The sequence below is a fragment of the Amblyomma americanum genome, chromosome 4 (assembly GCF_052857255.1).
Source record: "Amblyomma americanum isolate KBUSLIRL-KWMA chromosome 4, ASM5285725v1, whole genome shotgun sequence".
Lineage (NCBI taxonomy): Eukaryota > Metazoa > Arthropoda > Arachnida > Ixodida > Ixodidae > Amblyomma > Amblyomma americanum.
This window is the reverse complement of record NC_135500.1, coordinates 164149852-164162716: the sequence shown is the minus strand read 5'-3', so window position 1 is coordinate 164162716 and position 12865 is coordinate 164149852. Positions and strand designations below refer to the sequence as shown.

The following is a 12865-nucleotide window of genomic DNA, read 5'->3' as shown; positions in this document are numbered from 1 at the left end:
GACGAGCACTGCCGGTTTTTAATGCGCGGTCATCTTAATTGTTAAATTGGCAAAGCATTCTTCAGAGAAAGTGTAGTTTACATGTTTCAGCGCGAATGATATAATGAATTGAATGATATTGGTAGGGGAAACTTTGAATTCGAGGAATCGCATTCAGGTAGGCTTGCAGCAAAAGTGCTTAAATTTCATTACTATCCGTAGCTCCTGTTCATGGGCCATCGAATTGCGCTTTGCTGACAACGGTTCTCTAAGAAAAGAGCACATTTCCTTCCATTTTCCAGAGAAGCCAGACAGCCCCCGAAATTTGAACATAAAGGAGGTGACAAGCCAGAGCGTGACGATGTCCTGGATGCAGCCCTACAGCGGCAACCTTCCTCTCACCAGCTACATTGTCCAGTACAAGCGGGATTCAGGTAGGTTGGATTCCCACAGACCATTGCCGGCAAACTATCCAGCACAACGTTGTAATTATGGGACACAGATTAACGTAACCTTGTTGATGTATATTTAAAAAGCAACTGAACTATGGCTTGTGGGAACTGGTCTAGTCGTCGTGACGCAGGCCACTGAAGCAGAAAAGCAATTTAAACTGAAGACATGGTGTCGTGCGCCCACTCATTGTTAACCCTTTTATGAACGTCAAGTGTTTTTTTTTGTGAATCTAGCACCCTCCCCGTAGATAACGCAGATTATCTGTACCGTTTCTTCTTCATTTCAAGCAAATATTTTTCTCCATTGCCTGTAAACGCTTAGGCAAATGTTCCCTGGCTTCTGGGCTTGCTTTTTTTTTTTTTAATGTGGCACTCATGACACCTCTGCGAGTAAAGTTCCGCAGGCTGTCATCTGTTGAGCGGCGAAAGCTTTACACTTCTAGACTGCGTGAAATCCACCTGCAGGCCTATAGTCGAAGCAACAAATATATCCGTAGCTCTCACCCAGGAAATAGGCTGTTATCAGCGCATCGCTGATGGGCAGTATTTGTGGATTTTCCGAGCAGCGGAATAGGCGAGTCTCACTGCGATTGCTCTCAGAGCTGTTTGGTCCTTGCAGCTCGGAAGCTCCTAATCAAAATACGCCTCGTCCTGCGGCGACATTGGACGTTATCAGACGGCGGCGCTGTCTATGGGTGCGCAGATTGGAGGCGCCGCGCACCTTATATCGGAAAGCGATAGCGAAGAGCTAGACCCCTTGCTCTTTGGCCAATCAGGGTGATGACCCTTGTATGCGCCGGAAGTGACGTGGTGCTCTCGGTGCCTTGTGTCGTGTGCAGAGCAGTGGACCCCGGACGTGATGTCAGTGCGCAACTCCCCCAGCGATCTGTCCGTCGTGGTGCGCAACCTGAATCCCGTCACCACGTACAACTTTCGGGTGGTCGCGGAGAATGCTCTCGGACACGGAAACCCCAGCGAGGTGGTCAGCGTCATCACCAAGGAGGAAGGTGCGTGCCAGTGGACATCACCGGTCTCCCAAAATAATCTTACTGCATCCCTAGATCTCTCACAATATATTTATTTAGTTCAAGACGATATGTCAAATATATTGAATGCAACTGATGAGTTGTGTAAGTTACTCGTGAAAACCAGTCATTCCGTTGTGAACGCTGTTTTCCTTAGGTGAGCAGATAAAAATTTTCTTCTTTGATAAGCTGCTAATAACAGATCACAATAACTTGTATGTTTCCTTTCAAACCGTATCACGGAGGTATTCGATGCTGGAACTCAAAACCTGCCGCATTTAAACTAATGTTAAAGACAGTGGCAGTTTTTGAACGAAAATAAGCTATCACATTTGTGTACTAATTGCTATTCAGGTAGCTGAGGGTCATTTAAGACTTCGTTGCTATAGACGGCTGGCTCAGCGTCGTGTGCATTGTTGTGCACGCAGACGTAGTTTGAGTTATTCGTGTATCATTTGTGCGTACTGTTATTTGCGATCTAAATCGTGAAATAACTCAACCAAAGTGATTTTACTACGAGAACAATATGAGGGCCATTTACTCTTCTTAAACGAGGTATAACCACTCGCTACAATCTTCTTGGCAGCACTTCGCGGCTAGAATGTCAGGCTCAAACTGTGTCACCGTGAAGAGTTTTATATGTTATTAGACCGCTTCTTCAAGTCATCTACGCCCCAGTGCATTGGTAAGCTCCTCGCCGGATGCTCGTAACATACCTTCAGATGCTCATATGGGTTTCAAACAGCCAGAGGTCTGACGTAGCTATAGGTCCGGCCATTGAGATGGGTGAGGCAGAACATGTTGGTGTTGCGGCCCTCATGTTTCACCGATGGCAAGGCGAGGGTTTAGCCTTCACGTAGAGCAAGTGCCTTGCTCTTGGTGGTGAATATAGTGAAGACGGATGGCACTCCTGGGTAACAGAACATTTGAAACTTCACTTTAAAATGCAATATCTTTCAATTCAATTATTTAATCAGATTCCCTCCATGGACACTTTCGGTAGTGTAATATACTGTCTTCGAAAGAAAACTGTAAGGAATATAAAATTGTTACTCTGCCTTGATGGCTTTCCGCCTGCGTGCTTTATTGCAACGAATGTCCATGTGCTCGGTGGTGTAGCGACACCGCAGAATTCCACGTCCGTGTGGACGATAACGTACGGCCGCAGTCTTGCCGCCAGCGTGGACAAGCAGTGAAATGTAAGAAGAAAAACGACGGCGCTGCTAAAAAAAATTTAAAGGAATCGGAAGTGCTGAATACTTAATACGTTTGCTGCGGCCAGGTACTGAAACAAATGAATGCGGTAAATAAAAAAAGAGCGTTTCAATGGAAAGCTTGATTCTAACATAGTGGCGCCATCTATGCCTCGGACAGCAAGCGCGCTGTTATTGATCAGTGGCAGCCGCTACATGAGAGGACGGCAGATGGCGCCACAACCCTCCGCTTCTCGGTAGCAACCCCATTTTAACTTATATACATTTACCTGGTGCCACTGCGCTGTCCTCGATTTATATATTGAATTTTCTGAAGAAAAAAACTTTAATGAAGGATGCGAACATCTTGTCACGCTTTTTGCGGCAGCGTTTAGCGCTATGGAGCAGTATTTTCAGGATTCCTTTCCTCCTGAATTATAAGTCTCGGGCGTCTGAGATGTGTACGATATTTAGCAGGGAGTGCACTTACACTGTTCCTCAATGAGGCAGCACACACCGGGTTTCCCTCCCATGTTTTACTGCGGCACAAATGATATTTACAGTTAGCACGGCTGTGTAAGTGGTTTCAGTATGACTTCAGCTAACCTAAGCACCCCTCGAAATTTTTCTGCCGCCTTCGCTGTTTTCTTGAGTTAAAGGCATAATTAACCATTAGAATTCAGTGAGCGCAGCCATGCGTATATAAAGTTAATTTACACAAAAGCTCTCAGAACCATTGCTCCCTAAGAGAAATTGTCCTGATCCCGGACTCGAGTCAGGGATCGCCGCCGGCCCGAAGGAATCGTTCTACTAAATGAACTCACGAAGACGGCTAAGAGATGGCAGGGCTATGAGGAACGCCGTAGTAAACGCCTCCGGAAATTTCGACCACCTGTGGTTCTTTCACGTGCACTGACATCGCACAGTGCACGGCCCTCTCGAATTTTGCCTCCATCGAAATGCGACCGGCGAGGCCAGGATCAAACCCGCGTCCTTCGGGTCAGCAGCTGAGCGCCATAACCACCGAGCCACCGCGGCCAAGGGTCAACAATGCACGCTAGGTTACTTCTCGAGGTGGAGTATACCTGCTGTTTCAGGGTAGGCTGTCACTAATTTTAAACAACGGAATTTTTAGGCTCGAGGATAATTGTTGCAGCATAGGAAGATATTATTGACCGTTGTCAGAAAACGCGTAATTCATGCGAACTAGTAAGTTGGTTAACTAAATTCTAATCGTTATCCTTTTAACAGTTCGAGTTAGGCGCCTGGTTGTAATCGGAGATTTGTAGCGCCGGTCACTAGTATTTAGACAAGTGTGGGGTATTGTTGGTGCTTCACAGTGGAGATATCGCGCCTAACCGGTGCAGAAAACATGAAACATGCGCCGAACGGTAGACAAGCGAAGCACGGCCATATCAGCTTTAGAATTTTAGAAAACGTGATTAGCAGCGGCCTATATTCCACCAACGTTAGTGCATCTTAAGCGTCATTCAGGAACCACGAGGCTGTGGAAATCGCGTAGCGACTCCAGCCGGCTTACATCCGTACATGTCGCACATGGGGCGCTTCCTTGTCTGCTCCTCCGTGCTTCGCTGCTCGCCGCTGCTAGTTGCTCCCGCCCAGGCAATACAGAAGTTCACGTGGCACGTTCGCCACGGAGCGAGGTGCACTGGAAGTGCTGGCACTGGCGGGCGTCATGTGCCCTCTCCAAAGCCTCCAAAGCCAAGATACTTTCGCATGATGCGCAAGACGAACATTTTTTTAGCTGCAGCGCCCGAAGGCTTATGAAAAATAAGTCTGGCTGAACAGCGTGAGGGGTTTAAGGACCACTAATAGGTTCGATGGGTATAACTGCGCTCTCATGAATGCAAGAGACCATTAAGTTTTATGTATGTATGTATGTATGTATGTATGTATGTATGTATGTATGTATGTATGTATGTATGTATGTATGTATGTATGTATGTATGTATGTATGTATGTATGTATGTATGTATGTATGTATGTATGTATGTATGTATGTATGTATGTATGTATGTATGTATGTATGTATGTATGTATGTATGTATGTATGTATGTATGCATGTATGTATGTATGTATGTATGTATGTATGTATGTATGTATGTATGTATGTATGTATGTATGTATGTATGTATGTATGTATGTATGTATGTATGTATGTATGTATGTATGCGCGCGTGCGTGCGTGTTTGTGTGTGTGTATCATTCATTGTATCATTAGCGTCGAATGAGAGGCTAATTACATCATGTGCTGGCAATGAGATAGCATAAGATGATTTGATGCATGCCTTTACCGGAAGTGGCGCCAGTTGCTGTCTGCTGACGTATTACCCTTCAGCCAATCTTCGAATTTTATGACAGGCAGCTTATCTTTTTTCCGATGATGTTCATTAAGAAAGGGGAAGGCATAAAGGGAGTATGAATACTTGCGCACTTCATCTTCGATGGCACAAAGACCGGAGTGTGGAAGGGCTAATAGAACTGGTCTTTCTTTTTCCCCAAGCTACTAATATTTCTGCCTCCTCAATGTTCGCGTTACGGTTATCCTGTTCATTTCAATGGATGCTGATGGCGCGTACGTTTGGACGTACGGCAAAAACACCGACTTATTACGAGCCACCATATAAACGGTTAAAGTCGCAAAAGTACAGCTGAGATTCTGAACGGAAAAACAGCGCTTCAAGATAATTCTTCTCATTCCTTCTTCAAAATTAAAATCGAGAACTTAAGCAGTGTTTTCAGAAAACGAGTAATGTATACAAAACGAAATATCTAGCACCCCATAAGGTTGGTTTCGCAAAGCTATATTCTTGCCGGCACTATTTGATCTTTTGACATTAATTATAGCCCTTGTTTGCCTTTTTTCGCACTTCCAGCGCCAAGCAATCCTCCAACGGACATCAAGATTGAGCCAAGTAGCTCCAAGTCCATCAAAATAAAATGGAAGGTACGTAGTTCCATGCTTCCGCTTGTACTTCCCTAACTTACCGCTGCTGCTTTGGTTAAATTTTGCATAAGAGCTTTGCAGTGATTGTCAAAAGAGCTACAACTGGGGCTAGTTGGAAATGCATCCTTGAAGGTATTGGTGAGCGCTACCAAAATACGGAAAGGGACGAACACACAAGACAAGCGCTTTCTAACAACTGTTTATTATCTGAAGGAGCATGCCTATATACACATATTAGTGATTGTGATGCATTGCTATTTGTGTCGCGTTTCACGGCGCACAAACGACTGGAGCTGTCATGCGCGATGCATCTTTTGTAATAACGTATTTGACAAAAATAGTCGATGATGACATATAAAAAAGGAGATATTTATTCTGTGGCTTGAGCTGTGCTCTCAAGAATGCCTGCGGTCATCAAGTGATTTTATATTAATATTTGCACAGACGTAGGAACGTGCTATATTATGTACTATCGGTGTCAAAAGTCTCCAGGACGTGCATCAAGGAATTTTTGGGCTTTATAAGTGTACGAACCGTACGAACGATAGCCTGATTTCTCTAGCACACATCAAATAATTCAAGTCCAGCTTTCCCGTCCGCACGCACCGTTTGAGCCTACTTGCCGATAAGAAGGCTATGAGCTTTGTTTTCTGTTCTTAAAGACCAAGGTGCAGCAATTACAAAGAGGCCAAGAAAAATATGCCTTTGAATTAAAAAAAAGATCACTTAGTGTAATCGCATATAATAGGACCGTAAGCTTTGGAGACTGAATGTGCAGCAAAATAGGCATAATTTATGTCCTCAATATAAACTTCGTGCTCAAGTTAGCGCATACTTTGTTTAAAGAGCAAAAAAAAAATTGAGTCAAATTTATTTTAGGTATTATTCGTAGCGAATGTAGCATATATAATTGGTAATAAATAGGTGCATACTATCGCAGGAAATAAGCTAAATGTTACTCAGCGGTCATTTTGTAAGTTAGGAGGGTTACTTATTAAACAAAATTTATCCTGCAAATGTAGTACATGTCGTTTGTAACGGCTCATAACTTGGTCGCGACGAACTATACACGCGATAACCATCTTTGGCAATGGAGCGAAACATAGAGAACCGAAACACGGTATCGTTACCTAAATACAGAAATATAGTTGTCTTATGCGGTAAATAGTTATCTTTTAAAAAGTATGTTGCTAGTATCAGTATTGAGACGCGTATTTCTAACAAAACTGGAGATTTTCAACGTTATATTTATGCCAAAAACAGTTTCTTTTTATTACAGCAGATTGTTTAGGAATATCCTGTTACAAGAAGTTTCCATAGATGGCGCCAGTTACAGCAGCGAAGGAACAGAGCAACCTCGCCGCGAGCAAAGCGCCAGGCGCCCACACACACCGCCGTGCGGCGTGCGGCCGAACTATTTGACTCAGTGACAGTTTCGGATGCTTGGTCCGGGCAGCTTTCAGTTCATTGTCAAAAAATGTTATCGCGGAGTATAGCACTCTCAGTGAATTGGTCGTAGCACGCATGGCAGTAAACAAACAGGACCCCGAATGCATTCAAGACGCTGGGCTGTGGAGATAATATTACGTCAAGAATAGAAAATTGTCGCTTCTTTGCAGTGACATGAACTCCATAGCATATTTTCAAGAACGCAGACTGGCGGTGACAATAAAATTTTAGATGACTTTCTGTAGCGATACCGCCGATCTTTGATGAATAGGTATTAGCGGTACTTTGGTTCCCAATCACTGTAGGAAAAAATTACTACTTTTCATTGGGCGCCAATTGATCAATACACTCTAAACACGAAAGGAGCAAAAAAGGGGAGTAAGCTCTCCTCTAGCGCACGCCCTTTTATAAAAGAGACTGTGCTAGAGGACAACTTACTCTCTTTTTACTCCCGTATAGGAGTATTCTTGTTTAGATTGCGCAAAGACAGTTTTCCAAGGATTCATCACGAAGACGTTCCTGGTCATTTTCTTCCCTTGCCATTGCGTTGTTCATGTGTGGCTCAAGTTTGGTTTGCGAAGACTGCTACTACAGTCGGACGTCATATCAAGGTAATGTAATAAAGGGCACTAAGCCGATCCTTAATAACCGCTTAAAATCCAGGCTAAAATTGCGCAGATAGCTTTATTTTGAACAGCAGCAGATAATTTCTTTATCTCTCAACATCTCTATGTTGGTCATATAAATAGGTTTAATACTTACGCAATGCACAATGAATTATACTGAACTCAAGAAATGGGTGTCTAGAGGAGCCTACTGTTACCTTACAGTGAAAACGTGCATTGTCAAAATGTAGGTCGAACTGATACTTCAGCATATAGGGGATTGTAAAATAGGACAGGCTCACGAACATGTTTTTACAGTTTGCAGATTTCTTCCTATTGGGTTTTTACGCATCGCTGTCATTTCACTTTTGTTTTTTGCAGCGCTGGTTGCATAAGCCTCACGGCTTCACGTAGTCGGCGTCGTTCCGTCCACATGCTCCTTTCATCCAAATTTAGGAATACCCTGACGTATGAACACGAAGTGTAGGCAAACAGAAACTGTAGGCAGAAAAGGCAGCGAGTTCAGGGGTTTCACCACTTTACTCTGGTCTCCGCCCTGCTGCAAAGGCCAACTTGGGCAGCCGCATTAAAACCACAGGCCATAGCGCAGGCCTGATGTACAGTAAGCCACGAATCCATCCAATCATTCACAGGTTATTGCGGCGCTTTGTGGTTGCTCGATGGCAGTTCAATGGCACTGATATAGGAGTTAGAGGCTGTGTGGTGTCATTCGTGGAGTCATCATTTTGTCAATTATTTCGCTGCTAGCGCTGCTAGCGACAAATGATCCCCAACGTTGATCACTTGTCCAGCACTGAGGGCCTGCTGCTGTATTTTTTTTTCATTTAGTGAAATTTTTTCTTTTCAATGCAATGATTGACCAGGCGGTTAAAAACAAAAATCACCTTCCTCTTTTTTTTCTCTGCCTTGTTTTTTCGACAGGCTCCCCCGTCTGAAGAACGGCGGAGCCCCGTGAAAGGATACTACCTGGGCTACAAGCTGCACCGTTCTGGCGAGCAGTATGTGTACAAGACCCTGGAGAGCTCGAGGAGCGGCGACGCTGAGGAGTTCACACTCGGCAACCTCCGTCGGAACACCGAGTACTCTATACGCCTGCAGGCGTTTAATTCTGCGGGCTCCGGACCAGCCAGCGAGGAGATAGTTGCAAAGACACTGGAGCACGGTGCGTATTACCTACTCGCTTCTGCTAATCTCCCTGAAAGTGCTCTAAATGTCCGAAACACGTTGGGCTATGTCTACTACAATTCCAGTTTGCTGATTAATCGTTCTTTCGGATACTTTTTGAGTTTTAGCGATGAGGGATTTCAAGGCAGGCTAAGGACAACTTCGTGCATTTACAGTTCTCAGTACAAATTGATTCTTCAGATGTTTATGGGTACGCTGACAATTTTGCAGCATTTAAAGAGGCTTTTATGATGGATACAACTGGGTTTAGAAGCCTTCCCGCGTGTCGATCAAACCTCATGACGTTCGAATCGAAAAGGAACAATTGCCGCCGCTTTTAACATATTGGGGGTGTATTACGTAACCTCTGGAAACCGCGCCCCAAAATATGAGTAGAGGCAGTCATTTTACCTATATTTCATTCTTTATTCTTTTGTAGCATAAAAAAAGCTCAATTTTTGGTGTGGGTGTTCTCTTTGTGATCGGAACGTAGTTTTCTATCGGTGAAGGCCAACTTCAATTTGCCCTCAGTGGGCCTGCGTACATGTCCCCACATGGTGAGAGCGCTAGATGGGCTTGAGATGCTGGGTGAAAGATGAGAGCTAGAGTTATGCGATTTCGCATACGAACGCTGTTTTATTATTTGGAGTAGACGCTTTGTCGTAGAGGAATAGAAAGAACACCCATTAAAACCAGATTAATCCTTAACAGCGACTGCTCTTTAAAAACTTTGAAGAGTTAATTTTTTCCTGATGATGTTTTCCACATAAAAACTTACCTTAAGCATAACATCTCTCTTCTTCCTCTGTGACTCTATGACGAAAATGTTTCTTCCTGAGGCTGAAATTATTCCGCCAAGGTTTTTAATACTTTCATTTTTTCATCACAGTTTTCATCTGGCTCGCACAGATATATGAGGAATAAAAAAATTGTGATATGAATAAAAAATGGTTATTTGTAATTAACAAACAAAACTAAAATCAAACTTGGTAAACCAGAGTCCTTCAGTGCTTGTCTGGTCACGAAACTCTCGTCAGCGCCAGCGGCTAGAGGCGCCCCCGTTTGCAGAATTGCATCGAGGCGTCGCAGCACACTGGCCGGCGTTATATTTCGGACAGTGTTTGCATTCAAATGTTCGGATTTTCTGCGAGTGTTTTATCAGCTTACGTTAGAATTTGCTCTAGCATTTAGGTTTCAACCAGAACTTTCGCCTTGACGAAAACAGGGCTAATGGCATACGGATGCCTCTCTGGAGCAGTTGTTTGTCGTAAAAGTAACTTCACAGATTTATAACTCATAATTGGAGATGAAATTTATTGCATGACAAGGCACGCATTGCTTGTATCCTGCCTTCTCCGTTCTCTCCAACTGCAATAAGTATGCGAGCGAAAACGCCACCGCAGTCTGTATGCAACAACTGCTTTAGAAAGCAAACGACGCATAAACGCTGATCTCTCGTTATCTTAAATATTCTTTTTTTTGCTGCATGTGTTGTCGCTTTACCGGCTTTGCACACTAGGATGAATTTGCCAGCAGCGCCGATGGACGCGAACGCACATCTGGGAAACTTTTGATTGCTGGTTTGTTGATGCCGCGTGTACGATCAGCGATTCTGCTAACTGCATCTGCCTTCTCCGATGTGTGCAGTGATCAATAACGGATTTTAAATCGCTTTCATCAGAAGTGCATTCGGCGACCGTGTCCATAGATTGAAACTGTCTAATTTTTTTTTTTGTCCACAAGTGCCGCCGAAGAAAGCTGCCAAACCCTTGTAGCACTGCTCGACAGATAAGAGTCACATGGGCGCTTCCTACAAATTGTACCCTTGTACTCCGATGTATGGGGTCCAGCGACCGTATGCGGCGTGTGCAATGGTCGGTTTCAGATCAATGTTGCGGGAACTAAACTGGATCTACATTGTTAATTCGCTCTCCTTAACTGCCGAATCGTGCTCTCGATTCCTGCGCGTTCGCTAGGTCCTCTCATCGCGAAAGGAGGCCGGTGTCGATTATTTTGAAGCGCGAGAAAATAAAATGCTTTTCAAAAACATGCACATACTTCGAGGTGGAAGGCAAACCAGATGGTGTTGTTAGGAGCTACCTGTTTCTTGCTGCACTACTGCCCACTTCGTTTTCCCTGCAGCTCCGTGTCACTTAGACAGGGAACCAACGAGGTCACGCCTCTGAACAAGAACTGCATGTCTACATGTAACAAGTGTTCGACATGGTCCCACACACACAGTGTACACTGCCTGAATGCACAAAAGCGCAGTAACCATTAAATATCACCATCAAACTAACAGCCGATTGGCTTCCTTCTGGTTCGCGATAGAGCGCCGAGGTCTTCGGACAACGCATTCTCGTAGACGGTGGCGCCGTAGAGCGGCAGGCGCCAGCAGCACATGAAGTTCTCTAAAGAAGTTGCGTGACCATGAAGCATTGAAGGGCTCTGGTAAAGCTGACAAACTCTTTTTTTTTCCTTTGAACGCTGTACCTAGCACCCTGATATTCCGGGAGGTTAAGGCGCCTTCTGTTGGTTAAGTATGAAAAGTCGAGGTTTCGAAAGCGCATTGATTTTTCTCGCACAAAACAGAAAGATGGCGCCACATGTCGTGCAGACCGTTCCCGACGCTGAAAAGAGGCTAGCTACCAAAGAAGACCCTGTGAAAATCTATACGTGCAAAGTAGAACTTCCGCATAAAATCACACATAATGCATAAAATCAGTAATGACTACTGCAGTGCGTCAAGACCATGCTAGAAACAGCAGCTTGCAGAGTCCGGTCTTATAGTCTAAACAATTCATGCCGAACCTTTTGATGCCTAACAGACCCTCATTAGCTGCTATCGCTTATGTTTCGTCTCAATTCATCTAGTATCCCGTTGCAAATACTCAGGTCTTTTAAATGCCAGGCGGTCGACCCGCCACCTTTTGGTAAACTGAAAAATCACTTATTTCGAAAGCCCATTGATTTTTCTTGCATCTAACGAAGAGATGGCGCCACACGTGAACATTTTGAAGTCTGGGAACAAGCCAAGAAAGAAGTCCCTTTGAAAAATCTAGGTCCGAAGGTAAATTTGGGCAAACTCATGTATGACGTCATGAAGTAATGATTACTGCAACACGCAGTGAAATTTTTGGAGCAAAATTTCCACATGTGCATTCGGCGCACAGTGTAAATAAGGAAATGATAATGTTTAGGTAGTCCGCTAAGGGCGAGAAGTAAGGTGCCGCAGACCATGCTAGCACATTCAGTGTGAAGCATTTATACGGGCATGGATGTTCCGGTCGCCAGTTTGCCTCCGCCTTTCAAGTCCTTTCCTGCGCTTTCGCCTTGGCGAAACGTTGCTGATGTGGCGGTATTGTCCAGAATTAAACATTGTACGTGATTATTTATTTGTTTTTATTTTTGCATACTGCAGCCTCGCATGAGGCTATGGCAGAAGGAAGAAAAAATGCATAAGCAAAGGACAATCAGTAGCATATGAGACAGTGTGAAAACATAGCAAAATGCGCAGTAAAAACTTAGCAGCAACAAATCGCAGAATGTCGGAATTCTTTTTAAGGCAGAGTACGAGTAAGGTCAGGATTGGAGTTCCGAACTTCGAATGTCATTGTCCTTTTGGGACTGCCACGTTCGTTGAAGGATCAGCCGAGCATTTCATGTCTAATCATTTTTGGGCGGATCCACGCACGGTTTTCCGTTGTTCAGTTGTACCGATTCTTTGAACTCTGCAGATTAGCAGTTGGTATTTTTCAGATGAGTTTTAGGTAGGGGGCGACATTAGAGCCGGGGGAACGCGGCTAATGGTTACAAATAACAAAAATTCAAAAAGTTAACGCGTTCGATTATGGATTTGATTGTCGTTAAACCGCGCACAAAAATTACTCTTTGTTTCTAGGAGTCAATTAACTTATTAAAATTATGAGAATCACCTGGATTCTAGAGATTGTCCCCTGGAATTCAACATTTTGTACAGGTACTAAATTCTCGTAGAATGTTGAAAGC

At 44.1% G+C, this 12865-nt stretch overlaps 1 protein-coding gene across 1 annotated transcript in view; it reads left to right on the top strand.

Annotated features, from left to right (window-relative positions):
• The window catches only part of LOC144128612 (cell adhesion molecule Dscam1-like), a 452661-nt gene that overhangs the window by 371045 nt on the left and 68751 nt on the right, over nt 1–12865 (top strand). Inside the window, 4 exon segments of the mRNA XM_077662147.1 lie at nt 282–413; nt 1271–1438; nt 5548–5618; nt 8615–8855. Of these exon segments, the coding sequence (XP_077518273.1) occupies nt 282–413; nt 1271–1438; nt 5548–5618; nt 8615–8855 (612 nt within the window).